Below are 23,353 nucleotides of genomic sequence, written 5' to 3' on the forward strand. Positions count from 1 at the left end.
AGGTACATCCAGTGATTCTCAGACTTGACAAGCTTTAAGGAGTGGGGGAAAAAAATTCTTCATGTGTAGAGGCATATTTTTTCCCCAGTATCTCAGTCTGCAAGTAAAGCTAGACCTTTGGTCTCCTGCAACCTTCCCCTTCACTTCTGTGTTCGCCTTCCGACCTTAAAGAACGCAAAGGCACCAGGCAGCAATCGTTATCTCTTACTAGCCTGTGCTGTGTTCCCCCTTCAGGTAAGAAAAGAGCTCTTCTCTATAATGAACTCCACAAGGTCTTGGGGGAAATACAAATAGATTGGAGATAGGATTGTGTCATTCCAATAGAAATGAGCGTGCTAAGAAAGTGCTGTTGTTTTGCAGGAGGAATTGGACAAAGGACCCTGAAGACCATGGAGGGAGACTGTCTGAGCTGCATGAAATACCTGATGTTTCTTTTCAATTTCTTTATATTTGTAAGTATTTGGAATTCACTTTCCTTTCTGGATCCCCATTTCCAGCAGCCTGCTGTTGCCCAGCAGGATAGGCTATAGTGTGGTAAAGATGCCACAATACAGAATATCCCCTCTGTTGTGCACTAGCAATCACTGAGTGTTTTGCAGCATCCAAAGATGCCCAAACATTCAGCAAGGCAGCACAGTGGTCACTGTTGTCTGAGTTATTGCTGTCCTTGACAGGGGAAACCACAGGGAAAGCTGTAACTAATGATGCACATAGTTCATCCTTGAATGGCAGAATAAATTGTTTTCTAGTCCTGGCTGCCCTGCTGAGGTTTTCACTCAGGAGCAGTAATTTCCCTACCACATATGGAGTCATTCTTAGCTGGTTTTGTTTTTGAAAGGAAGGGTGGGAGTGCCCAGCCACCCTGGCCTCTGTGGCAGGTATGGTTCACGTGAACCCCTTCACTGTCCTCCACAGATGTGGCAGCAGACCAAGACTGTCTTTCAGCAGTACAGAGGGAGTAAACAGTTGGTAGAGTGACATGTCAAGAAAGAAAGGTGCTTTTGCTGCAAATGATTCATTTATTGAGCAAGAGATACTAAGAGCAGCATGTCAGAAGTCACCTGCACAGCATGCCTTTGCAGAAACACAAACTCCCCAAATCAACATCTTTGATCAAAAGACAGCAATGAATCCAGTTTTTCTGCAGCGGTTGTTTTGTGTTGACCTGTCTCCCTCTCTCTCCTGTCCTCGTGCTGTGACAGCTGGGAGGAGCATGCCTGCTGGGACTCGGAATCTGGGTCATTGTGGATCCCACAGGTTTTCGAGAGATAGTGGCAGCCAACCCCCTGCTCTTCACGGGAGCGTACATCATGCTGGCCATGGGAGCCATGCTCTTCCTGCTGGGCTTCCTGGGCTGCTGTGGTGCCATCCGTGAGAACAAATGCCTCCTGCTCTTTGTAAGTGCCCTTGCAGTGTCTGTTGGTGCTTCGTAGGGGTGACTGGATAGATGATGCTGGGATAAGCACAGGAATGGGTGTCTGCTGTTGTAGCCATTATTCCTTCAGACGATAAGTAGGCTTAGGATACTTTTACACACTGCTTCTAATACAGATAATTTGCTTTTTCACCTATATAGATTTGAGCCCAGTCTGGGAATGCATTTTAATCCTTTTAAGCTTTCATTCTAATTGACCCCATTTGGTTGTTTGGTCTTTTTCAACATCTATAAAGTGACCAAAAATGATCCTTTCTTGGTTACTCAAAACCCACTGGTTCACAACAAAGGAGGGAACACTGGGGCACAGCACTGTGCAAGGGAACCCCCCATGCCAGCAGAAATGCCCAGCCCAGAACTGCATCACAGCAGTCATTGCTGTCATTGCTGTTCTCAATAGCTGGTCACTCCCTGATACAGCCGGCTCTGCTCCTAAAATGAACCAGATTTGATACCTTTGGACAAATTTTCCCTTGAATAACAGGATTAAATTTCAGTCTGTAGTGGTCATCAGTAGTCACAAAGAGCTAAAATAAGCCTCTTCTGCCCTTGCCCCCCACTCCTCCCAAGTTCTGATGCTGAAGGATTTTCAGCCATTATCTCCTGCTGGAAAGCATTGCCAGTTATGTATTGAAAAACAAAGACCATTAGTTTTCTTTTTCTTTTCCTTTTCCTTTTTCTTCTTTTGGTGTGATTCTTTTTTCTTTGTAAAATGTGGTCTTTTGTTTCTCCCAATGGGTCTGGTGGCACTTTGGCTTTGTTGTGGGTTTTGGTTTGGTTTTTTTCTTTTTTAAAATCTCGTTCTTACTGTATTTTTAGGCTTGTGTCTTGCACAGCTGCTTCATGGTTCAAAAAAAGGCCTGTCTCTAACTTTAAACAGGACAGGAAAGTCCTCTTTCTTGACTGCAAACACATCCTTTCCTAGAGATGAGTGTGGCTTCACTGAGATAAATTCTCTCTGGCCCTTGGCTCCCATATGCCTTGAGTTCATAGCCTGCAAATGAGAGCCCTTTTGGGGAAGCTGCTCTGGGTTTGATTTCTAGTGATTCATCTCAGAAGTAAATCAGAAAAACAAATGTATCACCTGTGAAGCCTGTGGAGCTCAGCTCAAAGGAACCTAATAAAATGGAAAGGATGAGGCCCAATGAGCCTGAAGTTATTTCAAAGCCTGTCCTTGTCAGATTAAGAAACTAAAAGTGAAGTTTGATGAGAAATGTTGCTGTAAGTGAAGGGGAGAGTAATATTTTCAGTCTGCTGCACACAGACTGGTGACCTGGCTGGAAAAATGGAGCTCTGGGCCTTGTTCTTTCCTGATATACCAGCTTTTACAGGTTTGAATGTTTCTCCATGTATTTTAGTTATACTCCAGTACACTCAATTTTGTGGTTATTACTTTTCTTACTCCTAGAGGTTGTTCTGAGCCCTGCTACTTTATTTATTTACCTTCATTATTATTTTATTTTGAATGAAATGTGAGAAAAATATGAGCTGGAAGTAATGCCCCAGACTAGGAGAAACTCTAAAAGTAATTACTGGATAAGGAATTACTGTTCTATTTTGATCCGTCAGATTTTCAAGGGCTTTTATTATCAACACCAACTTAGCTAAACAGCCAGCCATCTCATGTTCAGCAGTGTGAAGCACTTGGATGAGGACCTGGGAGAAGAAATATGTTTCTAACTTCTTTTTTGGGGCCACAGCAGCTGATGTTAAAATCAGCCAATCTTAAAACATCTGTGAAACGCAAAGTCTGATAGGAGTAAGTTTTAGACACTGGATAGGCAAAAGATTCATGACTGTATGCCAGAGGGACTGGGAACACTTGCAAAACAGAGAGTGTAAGTCTTTGTGGGTGTGGTGCCTGGGGAGAAGTTGCTAGATCAAATCAAGTCCACTTACAAAGTTGTTAAAGAATTGATGAGCCAGAGAGCTGCTTGAGTGAGATTTCAGTGATGCATAATGTATGCCTGAAGCTTTTAGGCCAAATGTAAACAGAAGATAGAGGGGACAAGAGAGATTCATGTTTCCTAGGTTCTGGTTTCAGTGTTTGCAAGGACTTTTATTTTTCATTAAGCTTGCTTGTATTTTGGTGAAAAGTAACCCTATCACTATGGGACCTACATGTTGCATTAAGCACAAGGCTGTGAGGATTTCCTGGCATTTGGACCTGACTCACAAAAACAAAAAGGAACAAACAGTGGCCTGCAAATCATACATTGAATGACTTGTACTGAAGGTCCTCTGACTGCAAAACAACACTGTAAAAATCAGAATCCAAAGTACTACTGAATGTACAACATTGTGTACCAAGGGACTGAATTCAGCTCTGTTAAAAGAAGAGCCCGTGTTAGCTTCATTTGGCTTAGTTTCAAATGCAGACATCCTGTTTTGCACTCCTGTAAAATGGATGTAGTAGCCCCTCCAATTTCTCAGCATGAGAATGCAGGTCCAGGTCCTTTGAGTTAAAGACAGTTGATGCTTTTTTGGAACAGCAGTTCTGAAACTGGAACATAGGATGAGTTATGAAAAATAAACACAAAGCATTAATTTGTGGAAACTTCTGATAGACCACTTCTGTGAAAACTCCTGTAACCATCACTTGGAGCTGAGGCAAAATTTTTGACCAGTATGAGAGATTCCATTTCTTAGGATGTTCACTTTGGATGTGGGGAGTACCCATGTTCAAATGTCAAGAATCAAGCCTGAATTTAAATGTGAGGTTATTGTGTCCCAGGCATTAACCAGCTGGCTCCTTTGTGCTCTCACATATCAGTAATCAATTTAATTTTTGGAAGGAAAACACATTAAGCAGATTTTGACCCTTCAAATGCAGAATGGGAGTAAGTTCTGAAACACTGATGATCCATCTTTTTCTCATCAACCCTAATGGCTGCTTATGAGTTTTTTCCTACTGTAACTTACAAATCTGTAATGCAGAGTGCACAATATAAGTGTAAATCAGTTTGGGAATGATAATGAAGCTTATCACAGATAATCTGGGAATGACTGCTTCCACTTCTGCACAGACCTGTGCTGGAGCTTGGGTGAACATGTGCCTCCCAGTAATCAGTAAATGAAATGCAATTAGCAGGGTGATGGGATTAATCACTTGATCACCACCTTAGACCTTAGTGACTATGCTGAGATCCCTTGATGGATGATGATGTGAATTTGCAAAGCGTCGTTCATTCTCATCACTTGTTCTTTGCCCTCCTGTGGTGAAATTAAAACAGTCTCTGAGCAGGGAAAAAAAGAAGCCACACAGAAAACTCCAACATTAAGAATAAATTAGAGAGTTAACTAGTTCAGTAAAATCAAGCAACAGCATGCTGTTAAAACCCAAAAATCCCTGCTCATCTGACTTTTCTTGTTTTTTTCATTTGAGCCCAGGCTCCTTTTCTTTTTTTTCTGCTGCAAAAGCAGGAAGACAAATGTGATAGGGTGGTGCATGTGCTTTTCCAGTGGGGAAAAATCACTTAAAGCTCTGATAACTGACAACAAAACAACATTTTGCCTATTCCAAGCATATAGTTTGAATTCTTTCTCCACTATTGAAGTGCACAATGCACAGCCTTTCAGACAGTGTTTATAAATAATTGCTTGGGGATCACAATAGTACTTCTGGCCCTGTCTGCCTGTTTTCTGTTTCAGAAAGACCTTCTATAAACTTCTCTCTCTCACACACACAAATCAAGACTTCTCTTGTGTTTATTTTTACTTGTTGCTTCATCTATCTTCACTGGTAACATGTACCAAGTTTATTACCCTCTACATGATGTGGTCTTACAGGGTTCTCCGCTCACTTTTGCCTTTCTCACACAATGCCTAAATCTGAGTTAATGTCTTAACATTTACTCAGTTCTGTAAAATAATCTCAAAGTCTGTGAGCAAATTGTCGGCCTGTTTGAATTTTAGGCAGGCTGATTCAAATGGTAATTTCTCTTTATGGCAATAAGAATGTTAAAATTGTCTACCTAGTTCAGACTTATAGTTACTCAAGTCCATGATTTTCTCTACAAGAATAAATGCCATTTCGGGAGAGAGTATGAATCTATCCACTTACTTCTCTGTTCCTATAGCTATTCCTCAGCATCAGCATTCATTGTTTTAGGGATGTTAAATGGCACATCCCTGTTGGTGCTTTTTACTGGTTTGTAATGATTGAAGCAGCATCAAATTAGCTCAAGGCATCAGTGTCAATGAGAACTGGCCACAAGAGCAGGCAGAATCTGAAGTGGAAGCCCACAAGAGTCCCATCACTCTTCCTGGGCTGGAGACACTCCCGAGTGCCTGAGTGTTTTGGGTAGACAAGGTCCCAGGAACAGCACCCTCCCAGCAGCATGTCAGTCTCTGGGGATGAGACCTCTGAAGTGCATCTGATTTACTTCTCTGGGGCGGGGGGTGAAGGTACCGTGGATCACCCAGGCTTGGTAACCTCACCTAAACAAGGTGTCTTAGGCAAGACTGAAAACCAAACTTTTAGACTGAAGCAGCAGAAGGTTGCAAAGGCAACAGAATGAAATATAGTTCTAGCTTAGATTGGACAGCCATGTGCCTCTCTGTTTTGCTTTCCTTCCCTTTTTGTAAAATTATGATTACATAAGTGTGAAGAGTTTTACTCCAACCTGGAGGCCTGTTTCCTTTTTACTATCTTTTGATGGGCAGGCTGTGCTTTCTGTCAAGTCTGCAGCATGCCCTTATCTTAAGGATGTGAATATGCGCACTTTGGATACCATACAAGACAGGGATGATACTTGCATAACCAAATTAAATTATTGTGGCGTGTTATCAACTTTCTGTAGAGGTCCTGTGTGGTTAGTACTTCACTCAGTGCAACCCCATTGCGTGGGGAGAATATTAACCAAGGCTAATTTTGTCCTGAAATGAAAACAGTCCATTTTAGGTCATAGGTATAAATATTTGAGGGTATGTTCCACTTCCTCCTTCCACACAAGAGAAGCTGTGATTATATTACAGTAAAACTGTGTTGTTTGTATTGTAATCAGGGGTGTGTGTGTGCATTGACATGTGATACCTATACTTGTGTCTGGACAGCTTAACCTCTGTGAGCATGTCCTCAATTTATATAACTTTTCCATCAAAGCAGACTTTACTGTTTTAACCTGGTGCAGGTTTATCAGGGGATGCTCTGGGTTCTGTAACTTTATACACTTTTACTCATTAGAACCAGGCAAAAGTGTCACAAGCTCCCATGTCCTGTGATGAGGTCAGAGAGGGAATGTCTGCTTCAAGTGACTCTCTCATACAGTTTCTTAGTTGTCAGGGGGGAAAAACAAGTTTCCTCAGTTATTTTTTCCATCTATTGGTGATCAGCAAAACTCTGTATTCCTACTACCTATTGCAGACAGTTAATGCTATGTTTGTGGTTTTTATCTTCTCTTTTCCAGTTCTTCATGTTTATTTTGCTAATCTTCCTGGCGGAGCTTTCAGCTGCAATCCTGGCTTTTATATTCAGAGAAAACGTAAGTATCTGATGGTGGGCAATCTCTGGACCCCAATGGGGTTATACACAGCTGGAGCAGAGTGTTAGACAGTGGCTGATTTGTCTGTAGAGTGGCTGTTTCAAACATATCAGCAAACCTTGTTCATTACTAGCCTGTCTGAAGAACTGCCAGCACGTCAGGGAATGTCAACTAACCTGGCTGGTGCAGGATGGGGAGTTTATGGTGACACAGTTATCCCTGAAGTTTTTAGAGTTTTTTAAAGTCTTCCTGACTCTCTTGCAGCCAAACCAGCTGCACATTCCATCAGAGAGAAGTTTTATGATAAAAGTCACACTGCAATTAAAAGCAACTATTTTCCTTTTTCAATATAATATGGGTTTAATATTAATTGTTGAAAACGCCTGTTTTCTAGACAGAGCTGATGCTTGCTCTGCAGTGCAAAAAATCTCTTATGAATCTTCTAATCATATTAATTCTTGATCTTCCATGTTCTGCTGCTCACCAGACTCCTACCAGTGTTGCTTGTAAGATATTCCCCCAACTAGCCCTAAGCAAGTCCCACCCCACTTATTGCCCTGCTTAGATTTGTCCTTGTCTCCAAAGCTTCATATGATGTAGCCTTTCTCTATTCTTCTGCAATGAATATTGTTACCTGGCCATCATCCCTGCCCTGGGCTAGTGGTAAACTTCTGTTACAGTAGTAGTAACCACAGTCTCATTTCTTTCTCTAAACAGCAAAGGTCTGTGGACTTTTTTTCATGTTCACAAGTATGCAAAGGAGAGCCTGACTGAAGTAGGTCCATCCTTCTTGGAATGATGGGTGTGAAAAAACATTGGCTGGTAGGGGTTGTCACTAGTGACTGTTAATATTTTTTTTGCTTGTTTTGCCTCTGCCAGTAGCAAGAGAACATGCAGCACATTTGCTGTACTGAGCGTGAGAGAAATGTGGCAGGAGCAAAGAAGGGCTGTGTATAATGATGATTTTCTTAAAGCAGTATATTATTCTAATGGTATTCATTTTTGATAGAAAAGAATCAAAACTTAGGAAGCTCACAGCAAGAGAGTGTGGTATTTGTATAGTAGGATGGCCTTGGGAGGAGGTAGTGAGAGGGCTTTCTTCTATTTATGAGCTGGTGGTCTTTTGTCTTTGCCTCAGATCTGAAGGCAGTGGCGAAGAGATGGCACTCTACACATTCCAGTTTAGGCTTTTAGACCATGCTCTTATGGAAACACCTATAAACATATTGCAGTATGTGGTGTCTGGTGGTCATTACAGCTCTGCTGCTGGGAGTTTTTAGAGAATTCCTTTGTGACAGAGACGGAATACGGTCCCTGGGGAGCAGGGGCTGGGCAAGCAGCTCCCAGCTGATGGCTCCTACCTCCCTCCTTCTCTGTGGGAAACTGGTAAAGGGTACAAGAAACTGCCCAGGCTTGCTGCAAGTCCTGGGATTGTCCTCCTGCTTACAGCTTGCTTCTGGGCAAAGCATTGGTACCTTCCACTCCCATGGGAGCCATGGGACATGTAAGATCATGTTATCTTGCAAGATAAGGTCACAGTGGTTATTCTAGACTTCTGTGGCATCTGGCAGTGTTTTGTGAGAAAAGACTTGAAGGGCAACAAACTTCTATCTTTCTTGAGCTTGTCTTCTTGTTTGTAGCACCAGCTTCCCACTCTGTCAGAATGATTGACAGGAAGGGCTTAAATGAGAAGGAGTGAAGAACGTCAGATCCCAGCAAAGCTGGAGATGGCTCTATGCAGAAGTCAAACTTGATCTGCGAGTTCTTGTGGTTTGTTCTCTCCTCAGAGAGAAAAAATACACCTTTGTTTTGGCGTTGCTGTATATTGTGGAGGTAGCTTGTCTGACTTGGAAGCTACTTGTGGCCAATTTAGCTGTCACGTCTGAGTTAGGGTGAGCTATACGGATGTACAGAGGTGGTCTTTCATTGATCCCATGGTGGGAAGAATACTTCACAGTAGCAATTTAAAGCCAAGATCAGATTTCCTTTTCTCGTGAAATATATTACTTTCAGGGCATGTGATGGCAAATGCACACTTAGCCAATTTAAATTTCTTCGAAGCTTACCAAGCAAGATGCTGTGATGGTTGCTGCACCAGTCCTTATGGCTGTGGCCTCTCTGCATGTGTAAAATGAGACAAAAGATAAAGTGTATCTGTTTGCTTTACAGATAATGTTCAGTGCAGCTTTCTCTTGCATAGTTTTACACTCAAACCAGCTCCCAAACACTCAATGGGGTTAAATTATTAACAGCTAAGGGAGTGAGAGAAATCAAGTGACAAAAATAGGGGAGAAAAGAGATGTTTTCTGCTGAGATTTGACATGAGAGGAAGAGTCAGTGAAGCAGAGAAAGGTGGTGGGGTAAGTGAAGATGGTGTTCACAAAGGTAAACTACTGTGATCTGCAAGTCCAGCTGCACTTCCAAAGAGCTATTTAAAAACAGTCTCTGAAGAAGAAGGCTGCTGTTAATTAGCTAGGTGATTACCAGAGTTTATCTTCCTTAGAAAAGGAGGTTTTGGGGGTGGAGAACCCTTTATCATCTAGAAGAGTCTCCATAAAATAATGACTGTCATGGACACTAGAGAGAGACTCTGAAAGAGCAATAGGAATTGCTCTTTATATGCCATTGAGAGGTCTGGATGGGAAAAACCTTGGAGGGATATTTGATTCTTAGTGAACTGTCTTAGCAAGCAAGAAAGCAGGATGGTAGTGAAGAGAAGAGTCCAGTGGCAGGCTTTGGGTGGAGTCCAGATGTTTGGATTTTTAGCTCCAGTTCTAACACAAAATAAGAAAGCCACCTTAGACACTAGTGCCTCTATGTCCTCAGACATAAGGCAAAAGCTAAAGATGTGAACCTTCCTCTGGTGAGCAGAGGTGTCTCAGATGGAAGGCATGGTGGGAGAGGGAAGTGCAGCACTGGTGACTGCACCTCCATGTCCTGTACTGTGCCAGACCCAGCAGAATGCTCCAGGCTGATGTAGATGGGCAGGAGTGTGTCCTGTTCCCCAAGCAGGCACCATGAAGGCAGCTTCTTGCACAGCACTCAGTATCCTCGAGGAGGCTGTGACCTTCCTGGGCAGTGCCAGCATGCCTGTGTTGTGCAGAAATGCCCGCCTTTTTCTAAACCCCTTTCATCTGGCTGCACTAATCCCAGCAAAGCTATTTTCTGACCAGTGTGACAAAGCAGTGTCACTTCATTCACTGCCATGTAAATGTATGCGTGCGTGTGCTGCACTGGAGGCGCCCCGCCCAAAACACAGCTGAACGGCTCCTTATTGTTCACGGCTGTGGCTGCCACCACTGTGTTGTCAAAGCCTGTGTGAAGCTCTAGTTTTATCAGTAGATGCTGTGCTCCTTTCTGAATGGTTCTTGCCATAAAAGTCCAATGTGCACTGATCTCATCAGGGCTGGTACTTGTTTCAGCTAGAGGAGGGCCCTGGGCATGGCAATAGGACTGTCTTATTTCATCCTCCTTTGTCAGCAATTTTTTAAAACAGGAATTTTTTTCTTTTTGGCCCCATTCTTCTGAATTTGAGATGCTCAGGATAAGCAGTTTTAAGACCAACAAAATGGAATCAGTTATTTTCCTGGCAAATGTACTCTTCCAGCACTAGGCTTTGTTTTCAGCCAAGTGTTGTAAAAATCACACACAAACTCTGAACAATTTCCTCTGGGATTGCTGCTGTCAAAATAAAGGTTTCACTTTATATTTAAATTACTCTTTTGTTTTAGACCCCAACAAAGGCAGCCGGCTGCGATTATTACCAGCACTAATATCAGTTTCAAAGTGTGTGCTTCGGGAACAGACGAGCATCAAAAAAATGTGCTTCTGTCTGCAGGGTTGGGTGCTTCCTGGATAAAGTACTCAGAGAAAGGGAAGGAAAGGAGAACACCGAGGACATATTTCATATTTCTGCATCTTCTAACCTCACCTTCCTTCAGTGCACCAAATTCCCAAAAATGCCATGTCCTCTGGTATTTTAATGTTCAAAAGCAAAAAAATTAGTTAATATCTGTGACTAAAAAGTAATTTAGGAATTAAATAGTATAACTAATTAAAGGTAGTGAGATTGAGCTAATGGCATTATTCAAGCATTTGTGACAAAGTTTTACCCAGTACTGATGTAGTAATTACATTTGACCTTTGTTTGTATTTGTAAAAGAGAAGCCAATATTAGGTGGTATCCAGGGTCTTTTAAAAAGTCACTAACGTGGGGTTTTTGTCCTTAAATTTTGCAATACAAATGAAACAAACAGTTTTGTGCTTGTGCTTTTGTGCCCACCCATAGAGCTCATACATATGTATGTGTATGTGAGATATTTCACGTTGCATATCAAGAACCTGAAACCAGCTTGTAGCAGTCTCTGTTACTGCGTCAGCAGTGCTGTATGAACAACAGGGGGGAATAGAAAGGATATTTTTCAGGCAGCTTAATTCCCGATCCTACAAATATGCAACATCACAGCAGCGCTGCAGCCAGCCGAGGCCAGCCCCCTTCACTGTGGCTTTTGCAGCGGCAGAAGATTTTGTCTGTTTGGATCACAAATCACAAGACATTTTGGAGAAGGGACCACAAGGGACAAGTCTAGATCTATTTGGAATGTGAAAGAGGATTTCTTGAAGTTTTTGTCCTGAAGTGACAGAAAGGCAACAAGATTGAACTGGGATGTTCAGTTTAACATGATTATTAGGATTGTATGTTCACTATTTCTCCAGAGACTCATCCTAAGTAAATGTAATTTCAAGGTGTCTAACTTCTCAAGAAGACTCTGGAACAAATTGTTTGTGCATTTAATCTGTTTTACTGTAAATATAGACAGGGGTAAATGAAATTCCAATAATTTATATTGTTGACTTTTGGAAAAATGTTTACATTATCTAAATATAAAGAGGGTTTTTTTCCTTTATGTATACAGGTTAATTTAGATAATCAAAAGCATTGTCAAGCAAATAGCGTTTTTTCTGATTCATAAGATGACTTGACTAGTTCCTATTAATGAATTTTTTTTACTTTATAATTTCTATAAAGTTTCATGTTAAGGCTTCATTCTGCTTTCTCACATATTGAAGTAAATGCAGAGCAGTTCCTCTATTGTTAGGAAGTTAACTGGTTTGACTGAAAAGTGGAGGGGAAAATCAAGCTTTGCTTGCAGACCTCATGAAGCATAGCAAGTGAAAATACAGTTTGGATGTGGATTTGACAATCTTTCTAAACTCTGGTTCAGGCCTGTTTCAATTTATTAAATACTTTCAAATAGTGCTGAAAATTAAAAAACAACAACAACAACAACAACCCCAAGAAAAACTAAAACCAACCAACATTTAAGTGTAAACATTTTTTTAGAAGTACAGATATAGTTTAGTCTCTGACTTTAATGAGTAACAGTTGTACTCAACAGGTACTCTTCACCCTCTACATAGATATGGCTCAGCCAATGGCTTTTCACATGTTTCTTCTCTGAAGTTTGCAAAAAAACGCAGAACAAACCCAAAACCACAAAGAACACCCATCATTCATAGAAGGGAGCTTTGTGAAAGGTGTTGGCAATAGCCTTTACATTTCTACCTGTCTGTGCATTTCAGCTGACCAGAGAGTTCTTCACCAAGGAGCTAAAGAAGCACTACCAGAGGAACAACGACACGGACGTCTTCTCTTCCACCTGGAACTCTGTTATGATCACAGTGAGTCAGACCATGCCAGTCCCATTCTGCCCATGGTCAGTGGCCACAACACACTGCTCAGCCCACACCCTCAGCTCTCCCAGGGTCAGCCTGCTTCAACCATCCTGTCATGTCCAGCCTAGCACCAGGGCTTGTGGTTGAAGGGAGGTGAGACTTTGGCTGGCAGTCAATCTTTCTAAAATGGAGCTGCCACCCGTCCTGAGAGAGACACTCCTAGTGACTGCATCAGGGTCACCTGATTTGCCAAAGTCTTAGGCATTGGAGTACCCTCACTTTTCAAATATTGGGCACAGAGAGCAGTGGAGGTGTCTGCAACTGGGTATCACTGCATTTGCTCTGGGCCTTTCACTTTGCAGACTGCTTTGAAATTATACCCAGCCAACAGCAGCCAAAAGCTGGCATTAACTTGTGTTTTGTAGTTAACAGCAGCTTAGGCAGGATTGTGCCTAATGATGTATTTTCACTACAGAAATATTAGCTATCAAAACTGAGTTTGCTATTACACCCATAATTGGGCAGGTTACAGGTCGACTGTCATTAGAACAGCAGTTGTTATTACCTACCACAAGGAATTCAATCTGTGTGTGTGAGTGTGTGTGTGTGTGTGTGTGTGTGTACACATGTGTTAGTGCTCTGTACACCCCATGGTGTATACCTTCAGGAGTGAAAAGCAGAATGTCAGCTTCTGCAGATGAAAAGTCAATTTTAATCTTAAAAGGAAAGGATGATTGCTGCCCTTCATGCTGATTCAGGACTTTAATAAAGACATTTCCTTTTGCTGACAGAAAGGAGACGGAGTCAGAGTATGACTTGAATCCTTAAAAAGCATCTGACTGGAATCCTAAAGAGGGACCTTACTCAAATCACCTAGCAATGCCTTTGAGCAGCAACAATTCTGGCCATTAGCTATGAGGAGAAAGGCTGGTTGGGAGCCTGGGTCATACTGCTGGGTGATCTCAAGTCATTCTGGATATGCCCCAAAGCCCTGTGTAGTTTGCAGCAATACTCCCAGTAGCACCTTAGAATCTACAGTATGACATAGAAACATTGGGACTTCATAAAGCTTCATTGAAACAGAAGCTCCAAGGAACAAGCACAACCCAATTCTTTGGAAGCAATAGCTGTTTTGTCCCTGCTTTGACTAAAACTTGGATCCCTACAGGAATAGGTATTAGATTTCCCGAGTTTGCTTTGAGGGAAAAGTGTCAATTGTGTTTTCCTTTCTTTTCTGTGCCTCTCTCCAGTTTGCCTGCTGTGGAGTGAACGGACCAGAAGATTTTGAAGATATTCGTCACCTGCCATATTCTTCTTTGGAAAAGTCAACACCAGAGGCTTGCTGCCAGCGAGAGCTCCAGAGCCGGGAGGGGATGTTTGTCAACAAGGAAGCTTGTCTAGAAGGCATTGAGAGGTTTCAGAACCGGCAGGTAAGGGAGGCTGAACACTAGAAGAAGGAGCTTCACAGTGGGCAGAGATGGCTGTAGTGGTCTTGGGAAGCAGGTGAATCTGGCAGGTCCTGACTATACCTCACATCCTAATTACACTCCTGCTGACAGCTTTTCAAGTGATAGCATATGATGATTTTGAAAATCTCCTTTCATTGCATATACTGCTAAGTCCATGTTGTGCTGTATCATCAGAAATACAAATATTTTCCTAAGGGATTGAGAAGTAAGGTGGAAATTTAGATCAAGTTCTGTTGTGTTAACAAAGGTTAGAACTACCTCTGAGAAGTTAATTAGCAAGCTAGCACAGGTCAGGTAGGATGGGATGGAGTTGGCTCTTTCTGCAGGAATGGTTCCAATTTAGTTCACAAAGACTCCTAATCAATATATACAATCAAAATATCAAGGGTTAAACAGCCACAGAAAACCATGTCTGTTTTCTAAGGAAGAGAATTTGGAAAGCTGCATTTCTCTGCTTCTTTACTCTTTACTGCAGAAAAAGGGCATTTCATATAGCTGTCTTCCAGTACCTGCAGGGAGCCTACAAGAAAGCTGGAGAGACTTTTTACAAGGGCATGTAATGATAGGCCAAGGAGGAATTGCCTTACACTGAAAGAGTGTAGTTTTAGTCTAGATATTACAGAAGAAATTATTGACTGTGAGGGTGGTAAGATGTGGAGAAAGGTTGTTCAGAGAAGTTGTGGATGCCTCATCACTAGAAATGTTCATGGCCAGGTTGGATGGGCTTTGAGCATCCTGGTCTAGTGGCAGTGGTTTGTAGCAGAGGGGTTGGAACTAGGTGATCTTTAGGGCCTGCCCAGCCCAGACCATTCTATAGTTCTAATCCATGATTCTTTTGCCAGACTTCTCTACTTGGCAATTTTTTGCAGTACTGGACTATGACAATACAGTCCATCCTATTGATGCAGGGTTAAGTTTCTTTCCAATGTCACCAAGACGTGATGTTTAAGAAGCTTTCCAGCAAAGTTCCTGATTGTGTTCACCTCAGCATTAGTTAAACCAAATGAGCTCTGTACTGACCATATGTACAAGCCTCCTTCTCCCTCCAGACTAGGCAGTGGTCCTCTTTTCAGCACTTAAGAGCAGATTGAGAAAGAGAGGAAAGGATTTTGGAAGCAGCATGTCAACTGTTCCTTGACTGGCAGCTGGAAATGGTTGGCAAAGGCACTCTGGGTGAGAGATCATAGCAGACAGCACCATGCTGCTTCTGCCAGGTCTGATTGCTGGGAATAGATGGGTAGGAGAGAGATGACAGACAGCAGGGAGGGAAAGAGAAATGCATTGTGAGAAATGGAGTTAAAGTTTTCCCTGAGTGGTAGTGCTGAAGCTTACCGTTTCCATTGAAAGGGAAGGCTTCCTGCAAGCCCATGTCACCAGAGTGTTGGTGGAAGAAGCTGTGTACACAGCAGATGTCATCAAGCACAGAGTGGTACACTTTGTAAAACAGGAGAGACAATCCCAAGCAACTGAGAGCTGAATTGAGGCATTGCTGGAGCAAAGTCAAGCTCTTGGGCCACCATGCTGATAGGACAGGGCTGACACATTTGTGCTTGCTCGGGTTTGTAGCCAGCTGAGCAGAGCATGCTGAAGGCTGGGTTAAGGTTGGAGGTCTGGCAAGTACACAAATATTTGTTGCTGAGCTGGATGCTTTTCTCTGAAGATTTGGCTGAAACATGGCTGGAAGAAAGCTGATGCTGAGTGGTCTCATGTTGGCAAGAGCATGGTTTTAACAGCTCAGTTACTGCCCCAGCAGTCTGGGTTCCCTGGGGTAGCCTCGTGAATGGATCTTCTCCATGCCCTCCATCACTCTCCACCAGTTGTGCCTCACTCACAGTGAGCAGGGTGTGGCATGGATACAGGTACATAACTATTGTGCTGTCTTTGCAGTTCCAAGACTTTGGTGGAAGGGAAAAAAACAGGTAATTGAAATATCCTAGCAGTATAGATAGGATTAAAATGTATGTGTGAAGTATATTCTCAGTGGAGAGGAATCTGCTTTTCATATTGGACAAACTCCAATTTGCTTTTCTCTTTATGATTGCAGAATTTTATTTTTTTTATTTTTTTTTCTTTATGTTTGCAGAAATTTCCCAGTGGGTTGAAATTTTAGGCTGGGAAAACTGAGGCCAGGGTAAGGCAGTGATTTCCAGAAATATCCTATAAACTTTCCAAGAAGATCTACCTGCTGTTAATTGTATTAGCAACCATAAATTTAATTAAGGGTGATGGTGGCTATGCTTCATAAATGGAATAATTGCCATAGTGCATGGCCCTGAGTTCCTAATGAAAGTCTTCTTCTATAGCAAGATCAGCAGGTGTTCAGCCAGCCTCTTTGGGGGGAAACACAGAGAAAAGGTCCTGGGTTGGTAAAGAGCTGCTGGCTGTGAGAGATGAATCAAGAATTTCCTGCCTTGACTTTAAATAAATAATCCTTTTCTCTAGCCAGTCTGGGATGTCTGTCACCTGCAGTGTGTCCTTCCCTCTGTGCTTAGTCTCTGCCCTTTGCAGATGGAGCTCCTCTCTGGCCTGCAGGAGCTCACAGTTCCTCATGGTCAGTGAGGGTTGTGAACCACTCCCAGCACACTACAGCAACACCTTCCTCTTCCCCTGCACTGTCCCGTGGACCTCTGCCTCCTGTGCCGTGGGGCTGGGTGAGGTGGTGAGAGGGGGCCATGCTTGTGGTGCCTGGTCTGAGAGCACCTCGTGTCGTAGCAAGGGCCCTGCTGTGAGAACACCACAATGTGCTGCTCAGGTGTATCTCACCATGTTTGTCTTCCCTAGGGCTGCTACACCGTGATCCTGAACTCCTTTGAGACGTATGTGTACCTGGCAGGAGCTCTTGCCATCGGAGTGCTGGCAATTGAGGTACTGACTGTTGTGTGACTGGAACAAAGCAGTGTCAGTAAGGTGCCAGCAGCAAGGCAAAGAGGCAGCTGCTCCCCCTCGCCAGGGAAAGCTGCTCTGGCAAAGTGCAAGCAGGCTATCAGCTTGTGGGTTTAATTGCCTGGAAAGAGGCTCCTTGAGCCTTTGACACAAAGAGCAGGGAAATAACGGGTGCCACACACCTGCAGTGCCACCTCGTGCTGGGCCTGCACAGAGCTCATGCCCTGCCACGCTGGCCACAGGGGCTTTGGGGACCTGGTGCTCTCCACAGGGCCCTGCACAGCCACCGCTCCCACTGCCACAGTGCCCCGGCCAGCTGACTAATCTGTCATTTGGTTAATGTGCTCAAACCCTGCCTGTGCTTTAAAACCTGTTTAGAGACTGAAAAGATGGGCTCCAGAGCACTTTCATTGTCCTGTATTAGTACCCACTTCTTTGGTGATGTCTCTGGAGAACAGGCATCCACCAGACATGTTTTTAGCCCAGAAATTATGTCTCTGTGGCATTGTAGAGAAAGGCTGGGTACTTTAAAAGCCTCCCATCTTGGGCAAAGGAGAGATCTGGGCAGAGGCGCAGCAGCCTCCCACAAAGGCTGTGCTGTGCCCATGCCAGGCAGTAGCAGAGATGTGCAGAGCAGGGACTGTGGATCCTGTGCCCCTGTGGCACCAAGGGCAGTTTGGGAATGAAGTCAGGCTGCTGCTGTAGCCACTAACAGTTTGGGGGGCAGGGAGGGGCAGAGGAGTTTTGCCACCGCCTCCTGTGGGTGGTATGGGTCCCCCTCTCTGCATCACTGACTGCTGGGTAGGAGGAAGCAATGGGGGTGGTCCCAGGGCCAGCGAGGGCTTTGCTGATCTTATGGAAGATGCAGCTGACATTTACGGTTCTCTGTTTTGTTTTTGCTCTCTTCTTCCCAGCTGTTTGCCATGATCTTTGCTATGTGTCTCTTTCGAGGGATCCAGTAAGTGGCCCATGAACCACCGCGTTCCCCACGTGCTCAGAAGAAAGAAGGAAAATCTGAAGAAACAAAACCTGAAAACACCCAAAAAAACTTTATTTTTTTTAACAAAATGGGACAGGGATAAAAAATTAAAAGAAAAAAAGAGGGTTGTAATATATGAATGACCAAAAGGATTGTACTTCAGGGGCTGGAACTTTGAGGTGATGTGCACTACACTGTACACCGGACCCTTGCCCAGAGCCACCCGCAGCAACCGTGGAGCAGGAGCCCAGAGCCGCCGATTGCACTAGAGACGGATGGAGCTGGTGGGGGTGAGGGAGGAGGAGCACAGCTGCCTCTCACACCAGGCTGAGCCTACATTCACCACTTCATCGTGCTTTAGACAACAAAGGACCCAAGAACAGACATGAAGGGGCTGCATAAGGCAACAGGTTGGCCTTGACTGTCCAGGTGGGTTTGGAACAAGCGGTGGTGGCTTGTCTAAGCAGGTGTAGTCAACATCTGCAAGATTCTGGCTTTAATTCCCAGCCACAGGATGAGAACACTCATTCTTCAGTGGAAGCATTGCCCCTGTCGTGTGAAACTTGTCAGAGATATCAAGCACTTCAGTGAGGCTGGCTTTTCTCTGGAACTCCAAGCAGGAACAACGTGAGCAATGTGGCTGAGGGTCAAGAGTTTGGTGCCTACCTTTCTGTTTTTACTAAGATATATTGTTCACTGTTGTGAAAGCGACCAAATGGTTCCCTGCTGTGTTCCCATCTCCTGGGGAAAAAATGGCTCTGGTCAAGCATCATTGATACTGCTGTCTTCCTGAGAAGGGAGGATATACTGTTTAAATCTTGTCAGCCTTTGCCTTTCCTCTGATACTTGCAAAAAAATGGTTTGTGGTGCTCTGTTAGCATAAATATTTGCAGTGGTTTCTGCATGTTTTTCCAGCCTTAAGGAGAGGTCCAGACATGGTGCTGGATTGAAGAGGCTGAAGTTTGTCAACCACTCCCATGCTGGTTTCCTGGACCAGTCTGGTGGAATCATTTCTGGTCAGAGAATTTCCCCTGAGATTCTCCCATGGGCTCATGATGAAAGTAATCAAGTCAGAATTGTTTTAGTTGATAGTGTTTCCTCCCTTGAGATAGTTTGGTATTTAACTAACATGTCACCTGCTCAATCGTTTGGAAGTGAACCTGAGAAAGATGGCTGGGACTGGACCTTGGTCAGAGATTAAGCTGGAGCTACTGAGACCCCAGGAATGATCCAAGAACACCCTGTGTGCAGCCACACTGCTCCAGCTGCTGCTGTGGCTGTGCATATTGATTTGCATAGGTGACTAGTTTCTCATCTGGAATCATCAATCCCTGCTGCCTTAATTGTCCATCTGGTCACTTACTCCCTGACCCCAAACTCATTTTACTGGGGAATGACAGAAGGGGATGTGGTTTCTTGTTTAGATTTACAAAATTTTTACAAATTTTATAGGCTCAGATTATGGGAGCACTTTTATATAGGCTCAAACCAGCTCCTCGGAAAGCTGTAATCTCTGGCAAGAAAGGAGCAGAGCATTAAACTTTGTGCCCAGGTTTTGCAGCAGCAGCACGTTCATCCTCTGGCTGTTGCCTTATACCCCTGAGGCTGTGTCCTTTGAGCTCTCCCAGTGGCACTGCACAGACTACAGGCAAGGAAGGAAAGCAGCAGAAAGCTGGGGCCACAATAGACAAAGATTATGGCTAAGTATCTAGGTTGGGGAATCAGGATACTAGGGAACAGGAAGGAGGCATTAGGAGCTTTTCCAAGCTTCATTTGAGAACAATTTATTCAATGGCAAGAGAGGGCTGGGCAGGTAGAGCTGTAGCCTCCCCATGCTGCAGTCAGCATATTCCAGCAACAAAATATGTTGCCAGGGCTGCTGAGCAGCCTCAGATGTTGCATTAAATCTTCTGGAAATATGTTCAGAACTATTTCCCTCTGGACCTCCTTGTAATGAGGCATTTTAGCATTAATCTCTGGTCTGTTGTTTAATAAAGAAAAACAGTTTTGTTAGCCAAAACCCAGCAGTATTTGTCCTGGACAGCAGGTGCTGCACTTAAGAAAAATCTGTTCCATCTACCAGTCTTGTAGGGAATGGGCTGAGCAGAAAGCAAGCTTATCTGTTCTCCTTCTGCCTCAGGAGCTGGTGTCAGTGACTGTTCTGGGACAGCAATTCCCAGGGAAGGAACAAAACTGTCAGCAGAGTTGGTAATTTGGCTGGAGGTGATTGAAAGAAGCAGAACTGCCTCCCCCAGTTTCCAGTTTCTTCCTTTCCCATCAGTTCATTATGTAGAGTTCTCAGGTCAGGGCCTGGCTGGCAAATTATCCTCTTTTGTGCATGGTGGGTAGCTGAAGGGGAAAAAAGCCTAGAAGCCTTTTCTGCCACCAGTGGCATGGGGATAAAAACCTGTTAGAGATGGGGGAACCAGACCAAAGCAGCCAGAGCACTAAGTACTACATACACATACCTGAAGTATGATCTTGGCTGGCTTGTTTCTCTTTGGCTTTCCTAATTCTGTACTCATTGCTTTGTCTGTTTTTAGCTTTCTTGCTTTCCCTCTCTCCCTAATGGTAGTTCCCTTTATCTTCAAAAGGATCTCTTCTTCATCTGTTATTCTGGGCTGTGCACAGCTGTTTCTCCTCTTCTACCTTTTTTGATCCCCCATTGCTCTTTGCTGTGTGAAGACTTAAAATCCTCTCTGCAGGCTGGCTCACGTGCCACTGAGAACACAGCTCAAAAGGCCAGGCAGCAATTCCAAACAAGAAATGGAGATAGCTGTAAAGATATGTGCAAATCTGAGAGGATCTTTAGCAGTTGGTAACAGGCAGAAGGAATTTCCTTGGGGGAATTTAATGAACAAGCAAGCCCAGAAAGCAGACTCCCCACTGCATGTAAATTTGTTGGTTTTGTCCCTTGGTTTTGTGGCTGTCCCCTCTGTGGTACAGTAGTTTTCAGAACTGTAGGCAGGAGAAGCAGTTGTATTTTTGTATTTGTTTTTACAGCTCTGGTGAGTATTTTGGGGCCAGGGGCTCAAGCTGAAGTGACTGCTGGCTGGAGAACTCTGGGCAGGCTGGAGAGCAGAAGGAGCTGCTGTCTCCTTTGCTGTAGCACTGTGACCATGGCCCAAGCACCTTGGAGGGATTAGCAGAGACCAGCCTGGGCCAGCCCCCAGCCCCTCTCAGCATCCCTGCCTCCTGGTTGCTATTTAATGCTCCAATGACTATCACAAATGCCTGGGAAAAGGGCTGCGTGTGAAATAATGTTTGAAATATATTTTAAAAAAATGTAAATGTTCTTTTTATTAGATAGTGGAGCTAATTTATCCTGTATTCCCTACTGTAATCCTTTTTTATATTGAAAGGAAAGTTTTTTTGGTAATATAAACCAGAACACAAGCCTGAAGCACTCTCTGCACGGTTTCTGTGTGCATTTCTTAAAAAAAAAACCCAAAAAATAAAAGAAAGATATTGTGACAGTGAAGTGAAACAGCTTTAATTTTCACTATTTGCTTGGTGTTAAGTACAGTCACTTTCTTACCAGAGGAGAAATAAACTCAGGTACAGCAGCTAAAATGAGGTATAAATTGAAGTGTCCCATCCCCTGCACCACCACTCCCCACCCACACCCTCCCAAGTAAAAACCCTTGACCAGAAAAGAGGCCAGCTTAGGACAGACAGAGCCTCTCCTATGTCACCAGCTCCAGTTTGCCAGATATTGGTTAGATGCAAATAAGATGATGTAGGGAGTTATGTGAATGATGAGTTTTCTTCACCCTCCAAAGTGAGGGCTCTGTGAATGCAATGGTTTGGGTCCATCCCTGGCAGAGAAAGGGGGTCAGCTTTAAGTCCTGGCCTGTGCCTGCTTGGAGCACAATTCTCTGGGGAACAGACCCCCAGTCCTGCACAGCATTGTACAAATGCAGGAAGTTCAACTGCAGTCTCCCTTGGGAGATGACATCGGTCCAAAGCTCTCTCACAATGTAACAAATAAGGAAGCTGAGGCCTCTGGAGATGGAGTTTTTTTGCCAGCAGATCAGTAGTCGAGCCTGAAGTGACACCTCAGGCTTTTTGATCCCAAATTATGTTCTTTACTGCCACCTGCAGCTGTGACGTCAGCACTTCCATCCTTGGGGACACAGTTCTGCACAAAGGTGTGGCATCCTCCTCCCTTTCTCCCCACCCACAACAGTGAAGAGTGAAGACAACCAGGTGCAGCTGGTTTCTGGCAGTGCTCTGCCTGGCCTCCATCCTCACACCACCCTGAGCAACTCCCTCCCAGGCCTCACCTGATACACACTCACCTCCTCCAGTGGGCCTGGCAATGTTTCTCCTGCAGCTCCTTGCTGCTGAGAATGGATGTGCCAGGAACCAGAGCTTAGTTGTAGAGGAGGTGTAGAGCTCTGTATTCTACATGGTCCACTTATAGCAAGATGGAGAAAGAAGCATCAAAACAACTTCACATCTCCACTTTCAGGACTAGGTATCAAGTAGCATGAAATCTTTTAAGTGACCACTCCCCCAGGCATTGCTCTATGGTAGAGCAAAAAAAAAAACACTGACCAGCAAACCTAGAAGTCACTGACTGTTACAAGTTTTGCAGAAGCAGCTGCTAATCAGGGAACCAGAGAAATCTAATCTAATCTTACCTTATTTAAAGCTACCCTGGAGACCTGTAACTGCTTCCCCCACCCTCCTACCTGATCTAACTATCAAGAAGTCCTTGGAGTACTGCTCTCACATAGTGCAGTAACTCATTTCTCTCACCTACAGGATGACATTTTAAGGTAGAGAAATCAGACCCGAGTCATAGCTAAGTTCATGGGACCTGTGGCCAACACAGATGGGAGGCAGCATGAAGAAGACCTCCCAATTTCTTCTCCTGTAAGACTGCTTTTTTTGCTGTGGTAGGTTCTACTCGTCTGTCCTAGAAACATAATTTCCCACCCCCCCAAAAACCAACCATCAATCTGTGTATACATTCATGTGACACCCCAAAACACAAAGAATCAAGCTTCACGTACCTATACCCACAACTACAGCCAAAGTGCCACACTGAGGCCATTGCAGCTGCCCATGCAGGTGATGCACAGGGAGAGAGCAACAGCCACAGCATGCCATGCTCCAGCTCCTGCACGCTGCTCCACTTGGTCTAATTTCTGATCCTCTCCAGCCTGCATTTGACCATTATCTGCCTCACAGGGAAAGGTTTGCCTCTTAGACCCCAATTCTTCCATGTGAACAGGAACACTCCTCTTAATTAAAAGTTTTAGTTGCTCAGTATCATTTTTGGATGTGCTGAAAGCAGCTTGACAAGCGTCTATTGTTGTGAGGCTCCAGAATTTAGCCTGCTGTTGGATGTTGCCTCTCCCTTTGATTTACTTATTAAGCAAAAAACTAAGTTACAATTGTGATGTTTCCTGATTTAACA

General features: G+C 43.9%; 1 protein-coding gene across 8 annotated transcripts in view; it reads left to right on the forward strand.

Annotated features, from left to right (window-relative positions):
* The window catches only part of TSPAN18 (tetraspanin 18), a 120,595-nt gene extending 99,183 nt beyond the window's left edge, over window positions 1-21,412 (forward strand). For all 8 annotated transcript variants that reach the window (XM_059474438.1, XM_059474444.1, XM_059474439.1 and 5 more), the window contains 7 exons: window positions 361-452; window positions 1,203-1,397; window positions 6,844-6,918; window positions 12,502-12,600; window positions 13,845-14,024; window positions 16,845-16,928; window positions 17,861-21,412. In XM_059474438.1, the coding sequence (XP_059330421.1) occupies window positions 390-452; window positions 1,203-1,397; window positions 6,844-6,918; window positions 12,502-12,600; window positions 13,845-14,024; window positions 16,845-16,928; window positions 17,861-17,908 (744 nt within the window). In that variant the 5' untranslated portion in view covers window positions 361-389 and the 3' untranslated portion in view covers window positions 17,909-21,412. The remainder of the gene's footprint in view (window positions 1-360; window positions 453-1,202; window positions 1,398-6,843; window positions 6,919-12,501; window positions 12,601-13,844; window positions 14,025-16,844; window positions 16,929-17,860) is intronic.
* The last annotated feature ends 1,941 nt before the right edge of the window (window positions 21,413-23,353 follow it).

Source organism: Ammospiza nelsoni, chromosome 6, assembly GCF_027579445.1.
Source record: "Ammospiza nelsoni isolate bAmmNel1 chromosome 6, bAmmNel1.pri, whole genome shotgun sequence".
Taxonomy (NCBI): domain Eukaryota; kingdom Metazoa; phylum Chordata; class Aves; order Passeriformes; family Passerellidae; genus Ammospiza; species Ammospiza nelsoni.